Source organism: Scardinius erythrophthalmus (genome assembly GCF_964197995.2).
Source record: "Scardinius erythrophthalmus genome assembly, chromosome: 12".
Taxonomy (NCBI): domain Eukaryota; kingdom Metazoa; phylum Chordata; class Actinopteri; order Cypriniformes; family Leuciscidae; genus Scardinius; species Scardinius erythrophthalmus.
In genome coordinates this window covers 1,823,264-1,845,178 of record NC_138232.1, presented here as the reverse complement: position 1 = coordinate 1,845,178, position 21,915 = coordinate 1,823,264, and the positions used below count along the sequence as shown (strand labels likewise).

The following is a 21,915-nucleotide window of genomic DNA, read 5'->3' as shown; positions in this document are numbered from 1 at the left end:
GCCAGTGTGTCCGGCAGGGGCCCTGACCATGAGGCCACAACGCCCCCCTAAACTCACCCGCTGGCACCGCATGCTTCTTTAATATCCAGCAGAAATTGAAATATCTTTGTGGGTTAACACACAAACTCACTCACTCACACACACACACAAGTGTGCGCCCTCATGCATATAACCTGATACACACATGCACACACTCAGACGCAACTGTTTGGCATCATGCACGCTGTTGCGCGCACACACAAGCATGCAGACTTTACATGCATTTACGCGCGTTCACCACCAAAAATAAATATATAAACTGAAATCATCTCATTCTCTCATTTAAAGCCAAGAGTGGTTAGAGAGACATTTTAACATGATGTTACAGCACGTAATGGGAGGATGAAAAATGGTCAACGCTGCACAAAGCAGTTTGGCTTCTAATAGCAAGACTGACTTTAAACAACTGCAACGCTTGACCTAGCATGTGTCGCGTTACGCTGGTCGGAAGCCTTCCTCTTTGTGTTTATTTGAGTGTCGGTACTGCAAAAATATACTTTGCTTGTGAGGAGACCATCTTCATTCAGTCTGTTAAACAGTTCTAGTTCAACAATCAAAACATGAGGCGTAACGCATCACAGGGATGAAACACTGAGAACCTATTTGTAGTCTTCTATTTTATACAGTAAGTTTAAATTATGCAAACATTTACAAAAAAGTGCCAAGAGTATAATAATAAAACAGGGTTTTCAACCATGCATCCATCCATTGACCCCTGGAGGTCAGAGGTACATAAACCAGAGAACGTTTTAATGTTTCCTGAAACTATGCATGATTTATCTTTTCTTTTCAGTGTCATTATTGTACTAAAACTAAAACTAGAATCATTAATGAAAAAATGTTTTTACTCGAAATAAAATAAACATAAACTGAAATAAAATAAATTATATAAACACAGAAACTCATTTTATCTCATTTTATCAACATTTCTCATTTTTGTTTATTTTACCTTGAAGAACTAAAATAATTATTACTAATCCTGAAACAAAACATTCATAAAACTACTGTATATATATATATATATATATATAGGCTATATAAAAGTAAACACAACAAATGACTTGTGCTGTCAAATCGATTAATCGTATCTAACATAAAAGTTTGTAAAGATATGTTGGCTATATATATATATATATATATATATATATATATATATATATATATATATATATATATATACACACACACACAAACAAACACACACACACTCATATATATATATATATTGTGTTAGATGCGATTAATCGATTTGACAGCACTACAAAATACTAGTAGTATTACATAGAAACTATATTTTAACTATATTTGATATGAAAATATACAAAACAGTATATCAAGGATAAATATTTCAATTCCACCGAGTGTAAAATGATGTTTTGTTTCCTCTTGAAGAAGATTTTGTCTCCTGCATGTCAAGACTGATGTGTGTTGTTGAGGGACGTGCTGAAATTAACACGAGGCTCGTCCTGCAGTTAGTGTGAGCCCATAATGACGCTGATCATTACAGATGAGAATTCCCTTAAACAGCCTGGGTTTGGATCCGGAATGATCCACTCCATCTCGAGAGCCACCAACCGCCACTGCCGCCAAAAATAACACGGCAGCGCCACTCCAGCCCGCGCCTCACCACAGAAGGGCCCGCCACAAGAGCCGGGATCAAAACACACACAAAAAAGGAAACACAGCATATTGGGGGAAGGAAAAAATTGTTCATATAACTTTACTCGACTTCTTATAAGATACACAGAATCTGCTGATGATTTTGGCTCCTGGTGAAGCCACAAAATCGAATCTACAGACGGGGCCAAGGCTGCAGAGAACGTGTGTGTGTGTGTGTGTGTGTGTGTGTGTGTGTGTGTGTGTGTGTGTGTGTGTGTGTGTGTGTGTGTGTGTGTTTTGAGCTCAATGGAGTTTTGATGAAATAAATTGCCTGCAGTGGTGGTTCATAGTAAAGTCATTCAGCAATGGCAATTACATTAATAATTCAGACGGCAGTGAACAGCTCATCAAATGCTCAGATTAAAGCTTGATAAATGAGATGGTATGGCAATGTTAGTGAAGGAATCGTTTATACATGGATACATGAGCTGATGCATAGACATTTTATCAGTTGCTAATGCACATATGCATGATTAAACACATTATACTTACACTTTAATTCGATACTCCACTTTACGTCAACTAACTCCCGTTAGACTAGTATTAGTAGACTGTTTGGTTATTGCAAGTAGAATAAGTTGACATGTATTTGCAAAGTTAGTAGCATGTCTGTTGGGGAGCATCAAAATAAAGTGTTAGCAGATATTAAGCAGACAGTCTACTAATACTCTTATGACTGCTAGTTGACATGTAGTTGCAAAGTTACTTATAGTTAGTGTTAGTAGAATATCTACTATGTCGAAATCAAGTGTTACCCACATTATAACTTCAAATGGGATTCAGTAGAGCTTACAAAATGATTGTAAAGAATTATGTTTAATTAAACGTATAATTATTGAATTAAGCAGGGTAGATTTTTATGTCTATTTGAGCAACACATTGTAGTAAGATTAAATAATGGCCAACAATAAGTGGTTTAGCAGTCATTTTATATGAAGGCAGATCATGATGAAACACAATGCTGCCCCACTGAGGAGACATGAGAGCTGCACATAAACAGAGAGAAACAGAACGAAAGAAACGTCAGAAACTTTACTTAAAACGTATATATCAAAAATAAACAATAAAAAAATAGATTGTACTTTTTTTGAGGAAAATCTGCAGCCTCGTGCAAAAATAACATTATGCAAGTGCGTTGTTGTGATTGGCTAAGATGTTGCTATATTCTTGCTGAAGTGGTTTTAGCGCGTTTCTAAACGTTGTTTGGAGTGTTCTGATTGGTTTTTAGCGTTGCTGTGCGGTTGTTGGGGTGCTCTGATTGGTTTTTAGCGTTGCTGTGCGGTTGTTAAGGTTTTCTGATTGGTTTTTAGCGTTGCTATGAGGTTACTATGATGTTGTAGTCGCTCAGTGGCTGGTTGTTTACCTTTATGAGTCAAAAAAGTTTCTAGATCATGATCGATGCATTTTCTTATATAGGTGAATGGGATTTTAACATCATTTTTATTATCTCCCGCAAGGCAAACGTTTAATATGATACTTAGGCTCAAGGGTTTGTTTAAATCACTAATTTTGCAATGTGAGCTCAGCAAACATGATTAGGCTATTCACACGAGTTTGGTTTAGAAAGAACTTTGCATCAACAAAATATAAAAACACTGATTTAATAACATAGGACAGAAGACAGTTTTGCAAACTGTACAAAAGCTGAGGTTGAATTGTCCTTTAATGAGCAAATAATTGTTTCTCCACTAGGTGGAGCCATATATATGTATTTGGTAACCAGTTGGGTTTATATCAAAAGTGACAGATAAAATAAATGTAAAATTAAATATTTCCGTTAAATATAAATTATATAATTTTGATTCATTTTAAGATCAAATGATATTGGTAATAAATATAAAGATATCTTTGGTTGCTAAGCAATGGATTTTTTTTGTTTGTTTCAAAATTGTGTTACATAAACATTAAAATTGCGTTGTAAATGCATTTATGTCACTTCTGATCAGCACTAGTCAGTCTGTGTAAATATACCTAATTGCCACTTTAGAAGCGCTTTTGTACCACCTTGCCATTATTTTCATTGTTTCATTAAACATTATTGTATTGATTTGAATGTGGATCGAAGGGGGATTTGTCTTTATGAGGTTTCCATCACCTCCTGGAGGAATGCTTTATAATATTGTCTAAGCATATAATATAAAGGAACTACAGTAGGTACAGAAAAAATACATAAGGTTAAGTAAATAAAAATGATGCGAGGTTGAATAAAAGAAAGAAACAAGGTAAATGAATAAGTAGATAAACAAATAAATAAATGTGAATTAATATTATATGATATTATGTTGTCGTTATAATGTTTCGCGCCATGGGAGGGATTGGCCTACATTTAAACATTGATTTAACACAGCTATTAATCTCTTCGCTTTGAGCTCCTATTGGCTGTGTTCCTCCGCGCTGAGACACGTGACTGGACAGTGAGTAGTCTGTCTGTCTGGCTGCGCGTGACGTGATGCACTACTTTCAGTCAACCGCCTAATTTATGTATTACATCGTTTGGAAGATGTGATTGCGAGGGAAAAGAGTGATGTTAAAAGAGGAATAACAGCGAAACGTTTGCGCAGTTGCAGTGATGGTTTAATAACACGCGCTCTGTGGGATATAATCCGCGGTTTAAAGCTCGTTCCAGTGGTCAGCTCGCGCTTGTTTGATGGCGTGCTAAGTTAGTTTATATAGTCATTGACTAAATGAATATTCGATATCAGCTCTAGCCCGAGGATATCACACACTAACAAACATGTGTTTGTACTATAGTGTCAGACAGAGTAAATCGGAGTAAACGCGACTGTATTGTGGAGATCAGGGCAGAATGGCACCGTGGTGGATCACGTTCATCGCTTTACTGTGGGGTGAGTCCAACCTGCTCATGTTTAATGCTCATCTGCTCCATATAAGTCCACGTCAATCCTCCAATAACAATAAGATCATTATGGAAATTGCATCTTAAAGCGCATTTTTGACATTCACCATAGGGGGAATATTCATTAATGTTCCACGTTAATAATTTAGTACATGAATCTGGTAATTCAGCATGGTAAATACTATGCTGTCTACCTCGGTATTCCGTGAAGTACTTCAGAGTAGCGTGCGAATACCGCGGTATAAGAATACGGTATTCGTTCAGAAGAACGATATTGAATGTTTTTGGTTATGTTTCATGTAATACCTATTACGTATCATATGGTACTACCATGTTTTTTGTTTCTATTTACCTTGTTTGTTTGTTTTTACATGTAAAAATTTGGCAGATGCTTTCATCCAAAGTGACTTGCATTGCATTCAAGGAATATATTTTTATCAGTTAATGCATTTCTTAGGAATCGAACCCACAACCTTACATCATTACATGTAAATACATTGTGTTATGGTCATTCATGACCATATATATATATATTAATACACTTTGGTATTATCATCTGATACATTGTTTTTTGTGTACTACAGGCTGATTTTTTTTTTAATTACAGATATTTGAAAGACTAAAACTTTGTGTTTTAGGCACTTTGTACCGATTGGCCCTGAATTGACACAGGAGCTTAATACAATGTTTTATACAGTTCTGTGATCTCTTCATTTCCACTCATCGGTATAATGATGACTTCATAATGTACGTATAAGCTGTGCAGGATTTCCACTGGCAGGCTGCTCCGGTTGCGCTTTAATTACGTGTCTGATCCGCTTAAAGCTTCTGTTCTCTGGTCATCATTGGAGGGTGGGTGGGTGTGTGTGTGTGTGTGTGTGTGTGTGTGTGTGTGTGTGTGGTTACTTCCTGAGTCACCGAAACTAGACTGACCTGCCAGAAGATCCTGATGCTAGCCAAAAAACCCTTACAGAAATAACCATAGTTAAAAATAAATAAAAAACACAGTTATAGTTATTGTCATAACATTAAACCAGAAATATATCTTTAAAAGAAATGATTCTGAAGTTTACTAAACTATAATGCTCTTTCCTTTAAATTGTGTATAGAAGTGCAATAGTAACTAATACTATTATTGCCATAGTAGTTGTAGTAACATGATGCGTCAAGCGCTGTAATCTGCGTCCTGCAGAGACTCATACTATGGGATTTCGGTTTAAACTAGTTTACAGTAAATTTTTGTGAGGGGAAACCTGTCAACACCGGTCTTGGTTTGGTACAGGTGACATCATACTTCTGTCAACACTCAACCGCATTGCAATAATAGTTTATCTGATCTAGTTTACATATCCCAGTGAGTCACACGGTGAGCTGATAAACTGTGGCAATAGTTTTGCATTGGATTCAGAAGTTTTGCTACCTCCATGTCAAATCCAAAATCACATCTAAAATTCCCTTTTTATTTTATTAGTTAAAAGTAATGATTTCAAATAAACATTATTTTTGTTAAAAAAAAAAAAGAGTAGTGAGGAAATGAGTGAAGAAATGCTTAAGATGTAATTTAACCGTGTAAAGCTTGACATGAAATAGTTCGAAAAATCTAACACAAAAATATATATTTTTAAATCTAAAATAAAGAAAAAATATACAATTAGCTGCAGATGCTGATATTTATGTAGACAAAAAGTAAGACGATGCTTGTAATGTAAATCACTGGGATCTTTATAACTTGCATGAAAATCATATAAATATCAATATCTGCCAATAATGTCTTAGTAAGATAATGCTTAGTTTATGATCAAAGCTCTGTAGTTTTAAAACATAATACAATACAATGATGATTTAGAGATGAACAATTTAACCTTTCTAAAAAGCCTGATGATCATATTAGATACTCAAATAATAACATGGATAATCAAAAATACCAAAGTCTCTTCAGTCCAATATTAATAATATCAAAGTTATTCTTATGTTTACTTGATAAAAATCAGTAAAGATTTCAGATCCAAAAGACACGTTACGCATGAGCTGAAAAGTGGATGTTTGTACAATTAAACTTAAAGACTTTTACTTTGCTAAAACTGTAAACTGTCAATCAGAGACAGAAGGACTGGAGGAGATTGACAGGTTTATCAGATCATGTTCATCATTTAGAGGCTTTAGAAATTCATGCATCAAAAGGTTTCGAGTTCAGTCTGGTTTAGTTCCTTTAGCAGAATGAGGAGGTGTGCAAATAACCTCAGGTCTGCAGAGGAGAATGAGTTCAGTCGTGACATCAGAGGCTGTAAAACATGGGCGTAGTCTGGCAGAATGGGATTACTGTTCGTTATGTAGACCCTTTTATTCAGAGACGCATTACAACACACACACACGGAGGGCGTGGGAACCAAACAGAGCGGGCGTGATTCATGAATAAACAATACTGACTCCCGGGTCTGAATATGGGTCGATAGGAGTGCCGAGACCACGTTAGCTGATTATTAATGAGATGCAGAGTAAATAGGCCTAAGTGAATATCACACAGTAGCGATTATTTTAATTATCCCGAATCAGCCAGCATGAATTTGACATCACTAGGTGCGTTTCCATTACAGATTTGCCAAAACTTTTGCTATTTTTTTTTTTTCTAAATGTCGACAAAAAACTATATTGCGAAATTACGGTGTTTCCATTAACCGATGTTATGCGACTAAAACTTAATTTTTCCTCTTGCGATAAGTAAAATCACACCAAAAACCATGGGGACGGATGTTGGTAGGTTCATGTACTATATCCCAGCCACTGCACTGGCCATTATTATTAATCGCAGGAGATGTATGTTTCCAAGCATTAACGGTGAGGAACGACCCTTAGTTATTATACTTGTGAGCGGCTCATATGAGGAGTTTCTGGGTGTTTCTCACTCATATCTGCTCCACGGTCTTGATTGTGGCATTTCTTTGAGGTTTAGAATCCAGTATTCCTGTAATTATTTAGTCTTATATGAATTTAATAAAGAGCTCTGTCTCGTATTCTGTCCAAACACACCTCCTCATGTACGTCAGGTGACTGTAAATGCGCAAAAACTGTTTCCATTGCAGTTTTGCGAAATATTTATTTTTCGAATTGCCTGAAAAACCCCCTCATGCGAGCGGAAAAACTTTTTTGCATAAATAGGAGTTCTTGCGAAATTGGCGTATTTCCATTGGCCGTATTTTCAATTCGCAATTTCAATTTGCGCAATTTGCGCAATTTGAAGGGTAATGGAAACGCAGCTACTGTCATGCAGTGTTATTTTACTATTGTTGAAATACTATTATTGTAGTTTTAGTAACACTTTATTTTGATGCTCCACCAACAGATATTCTACTGACTACAAATAACTTTGCAATTACATACTACAGATCGACCGATAATCGGTTTTACCGATATTTGACCTGATGTTTTAAGTATTTTCCCATAATCATTCTGATTATTTAAAAAGTGAAATTGCAGAAATTACAGTAGCCTATTTAAAAAGTGTTATAACAGTTTAACATAAGAGTTTGTTCAGTTCAGTGCTGTTGTTACAATTGTCAAAAACAGAAATAAACCAGTAAATAAATATCGGTTATCGGGCACATAAACGCGCAAATAATTGATATCGGTTATAAAAAAAATCAATATCGGTCGATCTCTACTATACTTATTCTACTAACCAGAGTTCTGACCTAACAGTCTACTAATAGTCTCATGCAGCTTTAAGTTAACGGTTGTTTTATTTCAGATAACATAAAAAAAAATGGTTTTAGTTAATTATTATAACTCTGTTGTCATGGTGCCCCTCATGTAAGTGGGAATATTGTGCAGTGGGTCTGTCATTAGAGGCTTTCGCACCGGAGGAACCTTTTCATAGTTCCTAGAACTATTGGCGTAAGTTCCCGGATTTCAGCGTGTTCGGGAACTAGGAACGATTTTAGTTCAGGAACTCCTTTTGTAGGAACTAATTTAGCTCCTACTTCAGAGTCGGTCTAAACCAGCGCTATAGGAACTACAGTGACGTTAGTGAACGCTGATTGGCCGAACGCACGCGAAACACCAGCATCCGCCATTTTAAAAAAAAGGCTGTGTAAACACACGGATTATAGCATATACACTACCGGTCAAAAGTTTTAGATCGGTATGATTTTTAATGTTTTTAAAAGAAGTCTCTTCTGCTTACCAAGGCTGCATTTATTTGATAAAAAAAATATATATATATATTAATTTTGTGAAATACTATGACATGCAAAGTGATTGTTTTCTATTTTAATATATTTTAAAGTGTAATTTATTCCTCTGATGAAAGCTGAATTTTCAGCATCATTACTCCAGTATTCAGTGTCACATGATCCTTCAGAAATCATTATAATATGATGATTTTCAGAGGTGGACAAAGTACACAACTTCCTTACTTGAGTGAAAGTACCAATACTACTGGTCAAATATTACTCCGTTACAAGTAAAAGTTGCAAAGGCCGATTTTTACTTGATTTTAAAAGTACTTAAGTATCAAAAGTAAAAAGTAAATGTCAATGCATTTTTATTATTGTTGCATTGTTGTATGTAATACTTACAGTACCTTATGCCTCTGAATCTACGCCTGCCTACCCTCATATCAATATCACATTTATTTCTAGAGCACAGTTCCAGTAGTGGGATTGAATGTGAGATTGAATAAGTGCCCTCAATAACGGCCACAATGGTTTCAGACACCCAAATGGCTGTTGCCCTATTTAAAGTTTTTTGGCTTTTAGTATTATGTTAGCCTTACTGTTATCTATAAGCTAGTGTGCTCCAAAACAAAATTCATATTTTGAAGACCAAACCCAGAGATGAAAATGAAAATGAGGCCGATGTCAGAATCCAACGCCAGATTGACATTTTTCTCCAACGTTGGACAGTTGTATTGTGGTTGAAAATGAAAATTGGGTTGATGTCAGAAACCAACATCAGTCGAGTTCTGACGTCAAACCAAAAACCAAAATTTTGATTTCCAACCAAAAAAACTGTGCTAAGCTAGGCCTATATTTATAACTTGTCACAAACCTGTTTAGTTAAACGGTTGGAGTCATCTTGACATACAAATAATTGTATTCTGCAGCGTTTTAGCAAAAGTAGCTAAGCTAGGCCTATATTTTTCTGCTCACTGTGTTTACTGTTCTTAAAATAACCGCGTTATCTACGGCTCTTCACGTTTTGCCTCTAGATAAAAGTATTATAGATATATCTCCAAAAGATCATTACCATAGTTCCAATAGAGCCACTGTAGTCACTTGGACTATTTTAAACATTGTCTTGACTAAATTTCTGGGCCGGCAAGTTTCAATAACAGTGAAGCCTATGGAGGAGTGATCCAGCTCTCAGATTTAATCAGAAATATCTTAATTTGTGTTCCGAAGATGAACGGAAGTCTTATTTACACTTATTGACTTCTTGTCTCTGTTTCTTTCGTTTGTGTGTTAGAGTTGCAGTGGTGTGTGTGCCGTGAGGTCACTCTTCCCGCCGGTCCGCTGTACCGGGTCGCCGGATTCTCGCTGTCTCTGCCCTGCACAGTTTCGGGATACGAAGGCCCGCGGACGCAGGAGTTCGAGTGGTACCTGTACCGGGAGGACGCTGGGGGTCGGCAGATAGCTGTGGTGTCCACGCGAGACGCTGGGTTTCCGTACGCGCCGTTCCAGGGTCGTGTGCAGGCGGGCGAGGTTCGGGTCGAGAGGGACTCGGGCGATAAAGCCAGGCTGATAATCCAGAGGCTTCGTCCAGATGATCAGGGCCGTTACGAGTGTTACACGCCCAGCACGGACACGCGCTTCCTGGGGAACTACAGTTCATCAGTGGACCTCAAAGGTAGGTGGTGTATCAGGGGCGGGTCAAACATATGACATGAAAACATTCCAGTTTCACTTTATTTAGCCGGTCTGGAAGGCGTGCTGTCTAACGCTAACCAATCAGACCTCAGGAAACGCCCCAAATACAGCAATAACCAATCAGACCTCAGGAAACGCCCCAAATACAGCAATAACCAATCAGACCTCAGGAAACGCCCCAAATACAGCAATAACCAATCAGACATCAGGAAACGCCCCAAATACAGCAATAACCAATCAGACCTCAGGAAACGCCCCAAATACCGCAATAACCAATCAGACCTCAGGAAACGCCCCAAATACAGCAATAACCAATCAGACCTCAGGAAACGCCCCAAATACCGCAATAACCAATCAGACCTCAGGAAACGCCCCAAATACAGCAATAACCAATCAGACCTCAGGAAACGCCCCAAATACAGCAATAACCAATCAGACCTCAGGAAACGTCCCAAATACAGCAATAACCAATCAGACCTCAGGAAACGCCCCAAATACAGCAATAACCAATCAGACCTCAGGAAACGCCCCAAATACCGCAATAACCAATCAGACCTCAGGAAACGCCCCAAATACCGCAATAACCAATCAGACCTCAGGAAACGCCCCAAATACAGCAATAACCAATCAGACCTCAGGAAACGCCCCAAATACAGCAATAACCAATCAGACCTCAGGAAACGCCCCAAATACAGCAATAACCAATCAGACCTCAGGAAACGCCCCAAATACAGCAATAACCAATCAGACCTCAGGAAACGCCCCAAATACCGCAATAACCAATCAGACCTCAGGAAACGCCCCAAATACAGCAATAACCAATCAGACCTCAGGAAACGCCCCAAATACCGCAATAACCAATCAGACCTCAGGAAACGCCCCAAATACAGCAATAACCAATCAGACCTCAGGAAACGCCCCAAATACAGCAATAACCAATCAGACCTCAGGAAACGCCCCAAATACAGCAATAACCAATCAGACCTCAGGAAACGCCCCAAATACCGCAATAACCAATCAGACCTCAGGAAACGCCCCAAATACCGCAATAACCAATCAGACCTCAGGAAACGCCCCAAATACCGCAATAACCAATCAGACCTCAGGAAACGCCCCAAATACAGCAATAACCAATCAGACCTCAGGAAACGCCCCAAATACCGCAATAACCAATCAGACCTCAGGAAACGCCCCAAATACCGCAATAACCAATCAGACCTCAGGAAACGCCCCAAATACCGCAATAATCAATCAGACCTCAGGAAACGCCCCAAATACAGCAATAACCAATCAGACCTCAGGAAACACCCAAATACAGCAATAACCAATCAGACATCAGGAAACGCCCCAAATACCGCAATAACCAATCAGACCTCAGGAAACGCCCCAAATACAGCAATAACCAATCAGACATCAGGAAACGCCCCAAATACAGCAATAACCAATCAGACCTCAGGAAACGCCCCAAATACCGCAATAACCAATCAGACCTCAGGAAACGCCCCAAATACCGCAATAACCAATCAGACCTCAGGAAACGCCCCAAATACAGCAATAACCAATCAGACCTCAGGAAACGCCCCAAATACAGCAATAACCAATCAGACCTCAGGAAACGCCCCAAATACCGCAATAACCAATCAGACCTCAGGAAACGCCCCAAATACAGCAATAACCAATCAGACCTCAGGAAACGCCCCAAATACAGCAATAACCAATCAGACCTCAGGAAACGCCCCAAATACAGCAATAACCAATCAGACATCAGGAAACGCCCCAAATACAGCAATAACCAATCAGACATCAGGAAACGCCCCAAATACCGCAATAACCAATCAGGAAAAAAGAGAAATATATTTTTTAAAGTCAGGGCGATCATCATTTTCATGATCGATCGTCACTGTCACGAACAAGTACTTGATCACTTTTGCCCATCCCTAATTCACATGAATACCATTCTTTTAATCTGTACATATTACTAGTGGTCGACCGATATTGTTTTTTTGATTGCCAATATCTTAGAGAGCAGGGTGGCCGATGACCGATATAAAGCCGATATTTTTATATATATTTATTTGAATCAATATTTAATAAATTATAAATAAATTAGAAAACAAATCTTTAAAATAAACATGCTTTTATACTTTAGATGGAAACTTCTTGAATCTGCAATCTTATTACAGCATTTTTCACAAAGTAATTGTTTAGAAATATATGAATATGTGAATAAAAAGAAAGTAAGCACTGTAACAGGGCACGCTAATTTTACATACACTACCGTGAAAATGATATTAATATGACACAGTTGGCAACTGGATATATCACAGATATGAATATGACACAGTTGGCAACTGGTTATATATCAGCATATTTTAAAATTAAGGATTTAACTTTAAAGTTTTTCGATCGCGTCTCCTGCGATCTTCTGTTCGCATTCACTCACTTCGCATGGGCCGACCGTCACTTGCAGACAGTAATGCACCCTTCACAAGATATCACAGCTGGATTCGATTAAATCTGCAAGGTTTGTGAAATTAAATGTTTATTAGATATTCAGAGATTTGTTTAAAGGGCACCTATTATGCAAAATTCACTTTTCCATGGTGTTTGAACATAAATGTGTGTTGGCAGTGTGTGAGCAAAACCACCCTAGAATGATAAAAATCCACCCCGTAGTTTTTTTACTATCTCAATAAATCATAAGCACTGTCTCAGAACGCCCTGTTCTAGATTTCCCTCAGTGTGACGTAGAAATGAGCTAAGCCCCACCGACATGATTTGATTGACATCTGGTTTTGGCATAGACCCCGCCCTCGGTGATCTGTGTACACCACCCTCCATTGTTTCAACGACAGCCGGTAATGTCTCCTAAGAAGTGTGTTCTGTTGTGGGATGTAAGAATGGACATAGTCTTCACTGACATCAGAGCCACTGAAAACGCAGCGGATGGATTTTATTTATGAAGAAAAGGCACCACTTAAACTTCCTAAATACGAGATTCATTTTCTGACTGACTGTTTAGTGAACGAGGGTCAAAGTTAATCCTCAAGTGTGGATCGTTGCCTACTGTTCGCGATCCAACGTCACCTCCAGAAGTAGTAAGTGTATTTTATGATTTATGAGCAAATAGTCATTTCAATCGATGTCAGCCAGTTCAACAACAAATGCGTCTAAAGCTATTTATTGTCGTCGTCATAGGATGTCTCAACAAACAACGTCAGACAGTTTTATGTCACGTAGGCATTTTTTTTGCAGCATTTACAAATGTAAATAAATTAAGGTCTGCTCTATCTCCATAGACAGTAGGCTATATAAACGTCTATCTCCCTCCCCTTAAGAAAAAAATAAATAAATCGTTTGTACTTAGCAAACGTTATCACAGTAGTGTGTGTGTGTGTAGTTTCAAAAAATTGCGCGAACGTTATCACAGTTCGTGTGTGTGTGTGTGTGTTGCACATCCATAATGGCAAAGGGGACGCGATTAAAACTTTGTAAGTACATAAATGTATCAAATAACCATTCCGAGACATTTAATCCATTCTCATTCGTGTTTATTATGTGCCAGAGTCTCTTCATCATCTGGGTCCAGCAGCAGGGCGGGGATATGCAGCTCATTTACATTTAAAGTGGTAGACGCCAAAACAGCTCTTTTTAAAACAGGCCCCAAAAATGACATTTTCAAATGGTTATAATAAATTAACTGTGGGGTATTTTGTGCTGAAACTTCACAAATGCATTCTGGGGACACCCAAGACCAATATTACATCTTCTAAAAAGCGGCATAATAGGTGCCCTTTAAATGACGTAGATGCGCATTTGCTGAATGTTGGTGGCAAATGAGAAAGTATTTTAGCCTGATTGTTTGCCTTTTCTGTTACAAATAATATAAAAGCACAAAAATAAAAATAAAATAAAACTTTACAAAATAAAAGTCCCGCTTCCAACACCTTGGCCAAACAGAAAAACTTATCAGCCGATGACGATATTTCAAAAATGACAAATATCTGCCGATATATCAGCCTTCGCGATATATCGGTCGACCGCTACATATTACAAAATTTTTACTGTATTTTTGAAGTTTCCAAACTTTTGACAGGTACTGTATATTAAACATGAAATTAAGAAATCTGTTTCTTATTTCTGCAGTCATTCCAGATACGCTGCTGATAACACACTCGCGGATTCTGAGCGGCCAGCCTGTAACCGAAGGCACGGAGCTTCAGCTCACATGCGCAGCTTCCGTCCAATCGGATCAGCACACTCACGTTTCCGTCACGTTCGGCGTGCGAAGCAGGGGGGGGGCGGAGTCACTGGGCCACAACCTGAGGGAAATAATCGCCATCGACCGTGAGCTGCGCGTGACTCCGGGCCACAGCGGCGGATACGGGAAGAGATACAGAGATGGAGAGATCGCTCTGGAAAAGCGTAAAGGGGACGGAGCCAGGGATCTGTACGTGATGAAGATGAGCGCTCTCGCCCCGGGGGATTCTGGGTCGTATTTCTGCGAGGCTGTGCAGTGGATCAGAGATCCGGATGGCAAATGGGAACGCATCGCGCAGAGGACCATGGAGCTCGGGAATCTCACCGTTCAACCACTCGGTTAGTAGCAACCTCTCTTATTTAAGATATTCGTTTATGTAAAACTTCTTAAAGTCCCCCTTTTATCTCTTAAAACTCATCTTTGATCATCAAAATGACACATTTAAACGTTTTTTCCTTTTAAAAAAATCGTCATGCCTTAAAATATCTTGAATGTAACTCGACACCCTTGATTTATTTAGTATGCGCGATTCTATGAATATGCAAATGAACCCCGCCTCCACTCACTCACTCACTCACTCAGAGATCCACTGGTTGACGATCACACGTTGATCTGATTGGTTACAAGGTAGTTTGTGACGTCAGAAACACCAGCGATTTCAAAGCGTGTTTTTGAGACTGTCTTTGGTTCACTGCAGTTTTAAAGTTTTATGGTGTCGACTTATGAATTTACACATGGTTTGTCTTAAAGTATATTGAAAACACCACATAGACACATAAACAACATTAAAAGATGGATTTTCACCACAGGGGGACTTTAACTTAACTTACATTTGCAATGCCATGCTTTTGCCTGTAGTTTCTTGCCTTAAAGGCCCAAAAGAAATGATTTTCTTGGACGTATTTCCTATTGAATCAGGAATCTGAGGCTGGTCGTGGTCATATTGAAGAATGGTAAATGCTTTCATGTTAATGAACCGCTGTTTATATCGACTGAAAGGCGTTTTAAAGTTTACCGGCTGTGTGTGATTGATTGAGACGCTGTCGGATACGAAGCATCTGCTGGCTTTGCCTTTGGCACGGGCGTCTGCTCTCACTCATCTTAAAGTGTAAACATCTCATGACTGTACAAGCTGCTTTGGATGTTGTTTACTGTAGCAACTAAATCACAGAAAATCTATGGGGTTTATTTTCTGTATTTTGGATGTGTGTCAAACTTGTGTGTAGTGTAAATGCAGGCTGATTTATTCTCCTATAAAAACACTTGACATCCTTGGAAACTACATTATGGTGCCGCATTAATGGGTAACACTTTATTTTTGTGTCATTGTTACATATGTTACATGTATTTACTATAGTAATAACTATAAATTATGCGTAATTACATGCAACTAATCCTAACCCTATATTAAGTACATGTAGTTACTCAATATTACTCAGTACTTAAATGTATAATTACACTGTAATAATGACACCTTAAAATAAAGTGTAACCCATTAATGTTAATTAACCATAGAAATAATACGAATAATCTCGATTCGTTATCAATTCGTATGGATATATATCAGGTACAGTACATGTATATTTTTCTTAAGGTATTTCATTTATGTTTTTATGTGACCTATCAGTTACACTTATCAGTTAATGCATACACACTGATATGCTGATAACTCCCAATAATCATTTTATCAAATTAAACCGTTGTCCAGTCTTATGAACCACTTCTTCTTCAGCTGCATGAAATAAGAACAGATTTTTATAATTTATTCATATTATTATCTGTCATGCTGTTGACCATATGCCACTGCAGCAGACCATATTACGATTAATTGACTGTTAATTTAAACGACGATTGATCATGGGAATTTGTGAAAATTTACATTCCTAGAAAGAAGAAAGTCATATACACCTAGGATGACTCGAGGGTGAGTAAATCATGGGCTAATTTTTAGGTGAACCAACCCTTTAAGAACGCGCATGAATATGCGCTAGTGAGAAAGTGCTGCTGTTGTTGCTGTGAATTTAATAACCAGCTTGTGTGATTGTGTTTCCCCGTTTAGTGGACACTCTGAGCGTGCGCTCGGTTCCACACGGTGACGTCTCTCTGCAGCCCGGCGCTCCTCTCAGCCTCACCTGTCAGGTAGGCTTGCTACGATAGTCAGTGTTGACGGTGTTACCAGTGTTCAGAAGCAAAGTAATGAAATGTAAAATCGCTTATTTAAGCGAATTTGTCATTGTACTGTTTTGTTGTTGTGTTTTTCATTAAGAATAATAGGCTAATGAACTCACCATTCAAACAATCCGCCCCTGAATTGGCGCTAATTTAAAAGCGAAACTAAAATGCGCACACGTGTATTCATATGGTGCGTGTCCACGGGCGCGGAGCGAGCAGAACAGAGCGAGCGTTTTCAGTTCATTCCTATGGTAGGATTTAATTGAAAATGCTCGGCACCATTATGAATGCCCGTGCGGACGTGTGCATTTTAGTTTCACTTTCAAATTAGAGATTTATAAGCCCCTGCCGGTGATAACGGTATTACCGGTGTTGTCACACTTAGATTAAACAGTGGGAAAATATCTTATATACTGTCAGGTGACCGGCGTGGGCGCGTGGAACCGCTCGGCGCTGCTGGTTCAGTGGATGCGGCGCGGGCCGACGGGTGGAGTGGAGGTGGAGGTGTCTCGCGTGGGACCCGACGGCGTGGTCACATGGGGCGATGATGTCAGCAGAGCAGGGGGCGGCAGTATGGAGAAGGAGGCCGATGGGAAGTTTTCTCTGCGCCTGTTCTCCGTTCACCCCGCTGACGCCGGACTCTACCGGTGCGCCGTGAGCGTCTACGCCGGCAGACTAACGCCGGGACCGTCGAGTCCTGCAACGATAACGCAGAGATCTGAGTGGGTCACTGTTAGCCTGAAGACTGACGGTGGGTGTTTGTTTGTATGTTTGTTTTTGTGAGTGAAGTCATAATTGTCCTTTTTCTAATTTGTTTTCCTTGAATAATTTTGGACTTTTCACTTCTGTAAATCAGAACTCAATTAATTTGCATTACATAACATCTGTTTTAATACTATTTTTTTGTTATTGAAATGTATGAAAGCTTGTTTCTGCCACAGAATAAAACATTTTATTTTGTTTTATCAAAATTGTTTTATCTTACATTTACGAGTTTATATCTTACTATTCTGAATTTATAACACAATTGTGGCTTTATATCACGCAATTGTGAGGAAAAAAAGGCAGAAATGTGAGGAAAAAAGTCGCAATTACCTTTTCTTTCTTTTTTTGTAGCGGAAACAAGCATCCATAGAAATGCATATAGAGGAAATTGTTATTAAATGTTATTCCTTGTGTTAATTTAGTTAAAAGCAGTGTGGAAAAACATATCTTGATTTATTTGTAACTAGACATTTACTGTATTTGACTTCATGCATTTATTAGAGGAAATGCATCAATATTGATATATACACTATTGTTCAAAAGTTTGAGGTTTTTAATTAAATTAATACTTTAATTAAGAAAGGACACATTTGATCAAAAGTGACATTAAAGACATTTCTAATGTAAAAAAAAATTATATTTCAAATAAATTCTTTTAAACTTTATATTCAAAGAATCCTGAAAAATAAATATGAACTGTTTTCAACATTGATAATAATCATTAATGTTTCTTGATCATCAAATCATCATATTAGAGTGATTTCTGAAGGATCATGTGACACTGAAGACTGGAGTAATGATGCTGAAAATTCAGCTTTGATCACAGGAATAAATTACATTTCACAATATATTCACATAGAAAACAGCTATTTTGAATCATAATAATATTTCACATTATCAGTATTTTTGATCAAATAAATGCAACCTTGGTGAGCAGATCGATATTGATATCGATCGATTCATAATTCTAAACGAAATCTATTTTTTTCACTTTTGACTTTAGACTAATGACCCAGACTTGTTTTCATGAGCTTCCCCGTATGCTGTGCTGAGAGTTTATCATGCTGTGTTTGTGTGTTTATGCCCCGGTTCAGATGTGCGTGTGTCTGCCAGCGTCGATCTTCCTCGTCGCCCGCTCCTGAGGCGCGGCAGTACGATCACGATGCTCTGCAACGTCTCTGTGGAAACTAGCGCTTCTTCACAAGTGGAGGTGCAGTGGCTTCAGAAGCCCAAGGAACCGGCGAGGAAAGACATCACGTTTTCTGAGGACGCCACAGCACAACTCATGGCGACCCTGAGCTACGACGGGCTCACGCGCATCTACAGCAACACTAGCGATCTGAGCGTCGACCGCGTGTCTGCAACGAGCTACAGGCTAAGAATCTTCTCGGCCCGTGAAGAGGATCAGGGACACTATCAGTGTCAAGCCGAGGTTTGGTTGCAGGATCCGCGCGGCGGATGGTATAATACAGGAGCGAGAGCAGAGTCCGAGACCGTACACCTGTACCTGTACGCTCGAGGTGAGCTTGATCTGTTGATCAAATCTGTTTCAATACTAGTGTGCATGTGCAGGTTATATATATGATATTGGGGATATATATATTAGGGCTGGGTATTGACACAAATTTCACAATTCGATTAGATTTCGATTCAATATTGATTGTTTTGGATGTCAGGTAATACATGGCAAATTTTCTCAAGGAAAACAAATCTCTTAACTAATGGTGTAAACTATGGGAGTCAGTTGTAGCCTATAGGCTTCATTAGCCTACTATTATATTGAAGGTAAAAATTAACTGCTTTGTATACAAACACTTAAATTACACTTCTTTTTTTGAAATATGACATATAAAAACCTGCCAGATTTATTCAAACAAGCATTCAAAATTGAAGAACATTAAATACTATAATGAATATGTAATATGGTGCATATATTTAGCAAAATGCTCCTCTAGAGTTAATTCTTCTCGCTGACTAACGAGTTTATGGTCACTGGATATGGTTTTTCTGAGGTAAATGTGATGTTACATGACATTGTTTACTGACGTCTTTCCACGGTTGAAACACTGATGGAGCGATTCCATGTCACATGATACGGATTTCGATAAGTTGTACTCCATCTTTTAACACACTTTCAGAAGCTCATTCATGTTTATTTCGCGCTGTAACTGGTGTTATTAAGGCGGAAGAGAAGATCATGTGCTTCTCTCGAGCTGAGCCAGAGCGATCTCACGCCACAGCGCCAGAACGGCATTTATGTTTTTGAATTTCGTAAGAAAATGGACTTAATTTAAAATCTGAGACTTTGTTTCATATCAATAGTAACAAAGCACAAAGATTATTGTGATTTATTGGATGGGATGCGCTACAATGTTCCATTCATTCATCAACTGAAAACAGGATGACTAATCGATTCTTGCGATTTAAGAATCGTTATCGGTTCGTAAAAATGAGAATCGATTAAAATCGAGAAATCGATATTTATCCAGCCCTTATATATATACATTTTTCCATAAATTCAATACAACAATTGTGGTGATGTACTAAAAACCTATAAATGTGCAAGTTACCCATATTGTGCTTTAGGGCTGCAGCCATCGATTATTTTCGATTAATCGAGTGTTCTGCCGATTATTCCATCGATTAATCGAGTAATCGGATAAAAAAATTTGTGGTAATAAAAATAAGTGACCAACAGCCTTTAAAATAACTTAAAATACAAATGAAGTCAAACCAACATTTACTCAGACTCCTTCAACATTTCTCACATTATCACAGTTTATTCGCTAAAATGGTAGTAAAATATGAGCAGAACTCAGTTGATATTTGACTGGTTTTGTCCGTCCTTCTGTTAGACTGTCTCACACATGAATTATGTTGAATATCTGTCAGCTGTTAAATTTAACTACACAATTAGATAATACCAGTTTAGCTCAACCAATCACCAAGCAATGCTTCATTTTGTTCAGTCTGTGTGTAAAAAGAGCATTAGCATAATTTTTGGTTTGACTGTATATGCGCTATAAAGCACAACACTTTAATTGTTTAAATGCATGCAGATTACATGTTCTTGTCATATTTCATTACCATTTTCTAAACATAGCGAATAAACTGTGATAATGTGAGAAATGTTGAAGGTGTCTGAGTAAATTTTGGTTTGACTGTATTTATTTAACTGAATTGTAGCCTTTATGATTTCACAATAGCACTATGCTATATTATGATTTTAAATGGTTTTAGATATATCGCGTAACCTTAGAAAACGGTGTAGTGTAATAATGCGGCTCATGGATTCTGTCTGTGGATCGCGGTAATTTGCCGGTTACTCGACACTGGTAAATCGCAATCGAGGATTTTGTAAAATCGAGTACTCGACTTTAATCGAGGATAGTGTGCTTGCATGATCTGGTGAATTGAAAGCCTGATTATTGGTGTGTTTTTCTCCCCAGTTGCTGATCTTCTGCTCATTCCCCTCGTGGTCGGCGTGTCGTCGGCGCTGTTCGTCGGCGTATTGATCATTGCAACGGTGACGTGTTGCTTCATGAAGAGACTGGCTAGACAGCGCTCTCGCATAAGGAAGTAGGAAGTATGAGACTTTCATGGAAAACCTGTGAAAACATTCATCAAAGACTTGATTGGAGCAAAGAAAAACTGGTTTAAGGTATTTCGGCAGACTTGACGTAATGTGCACTCACAATGGAAATGCTGAAAATGTACTGGATGCTCATGTTGTATTAATCCATATGTGGATGGGAACAGTTGCGTATACACAAATGCATGTAGATTCACTTCAAGCTGTGACATTGGGTTCTGCACTGTTTCTATTCGCTGAAAGGACGTCACATGGTGGATATAAACCACTCGCTCGGTTTAAACTAGAGCCTGAATGCAGTTGTGTTTTGGAGAACTAGCAGAACCACTAATAATAAACCCACTGAAATCACTCACTGTTTTTACAGTGCTATAAAATGTGCTCATAATTCAGTGTTTTCTGTTAGTATAAAATACTTTTTATGGCATGCCATAGTTTTTCACCTTTTCACTTTTTGTATTCAAAAAGTGTATGAAATATGAGCAGTTCCAGGCAAACGGGAGCGAACTCCTGCCAAATGCACGTTTGTTTCACAGTAATGTGTTCTTAAAGTTAGATAATTCTTCTGTTCTACATTGTGAATGGTGAATTTTACAAAATTAAGAAATGTCCAGGTCATATTTGACTCCAAAATTGAAAGAAAAATAATTATATTTTCGGTCGTAATATTTTTTTTATTTAATTTTTTTGTGCACAGTTTGCAACA

General features: G+C 38.2%; 1 protein-coding gene across 1 annotated transcript; it reads left to right on the top strand.

The window, feature by feature from the left end:
• The first annotated feature begins 4,202 nt into the window (after window positions 1–4,202).
• Window positions 4,203–21,590, top strand: igsf8 (immunoglobulin superfamily, member 8). Its single transcript, XM_081380580.1, has 7 exons — window positions 4,203–4,544; window positions 10,019–10,399; window positions 14,566–15,018; window positions 16,740–16,819; window positions 17,273–17,603; window positions 18,712–19,137; window positions 21,067–21,590. The coding sequence occupies exons 1-7, from the start codon at window positions 4,505–4,507 to the stop codon at window positions 21,198–21,200; spliced, it is 1,845 nt and encodes a 614-aa protein (XP_081236706.1). The 5' UTR covers window positions 4,203–4,504; the 3' UTR covers window positions 21,201–21,590.
• The last annotated feature ends 325 nt before the right edge of the window (window positions 21,591–21,915 follow it).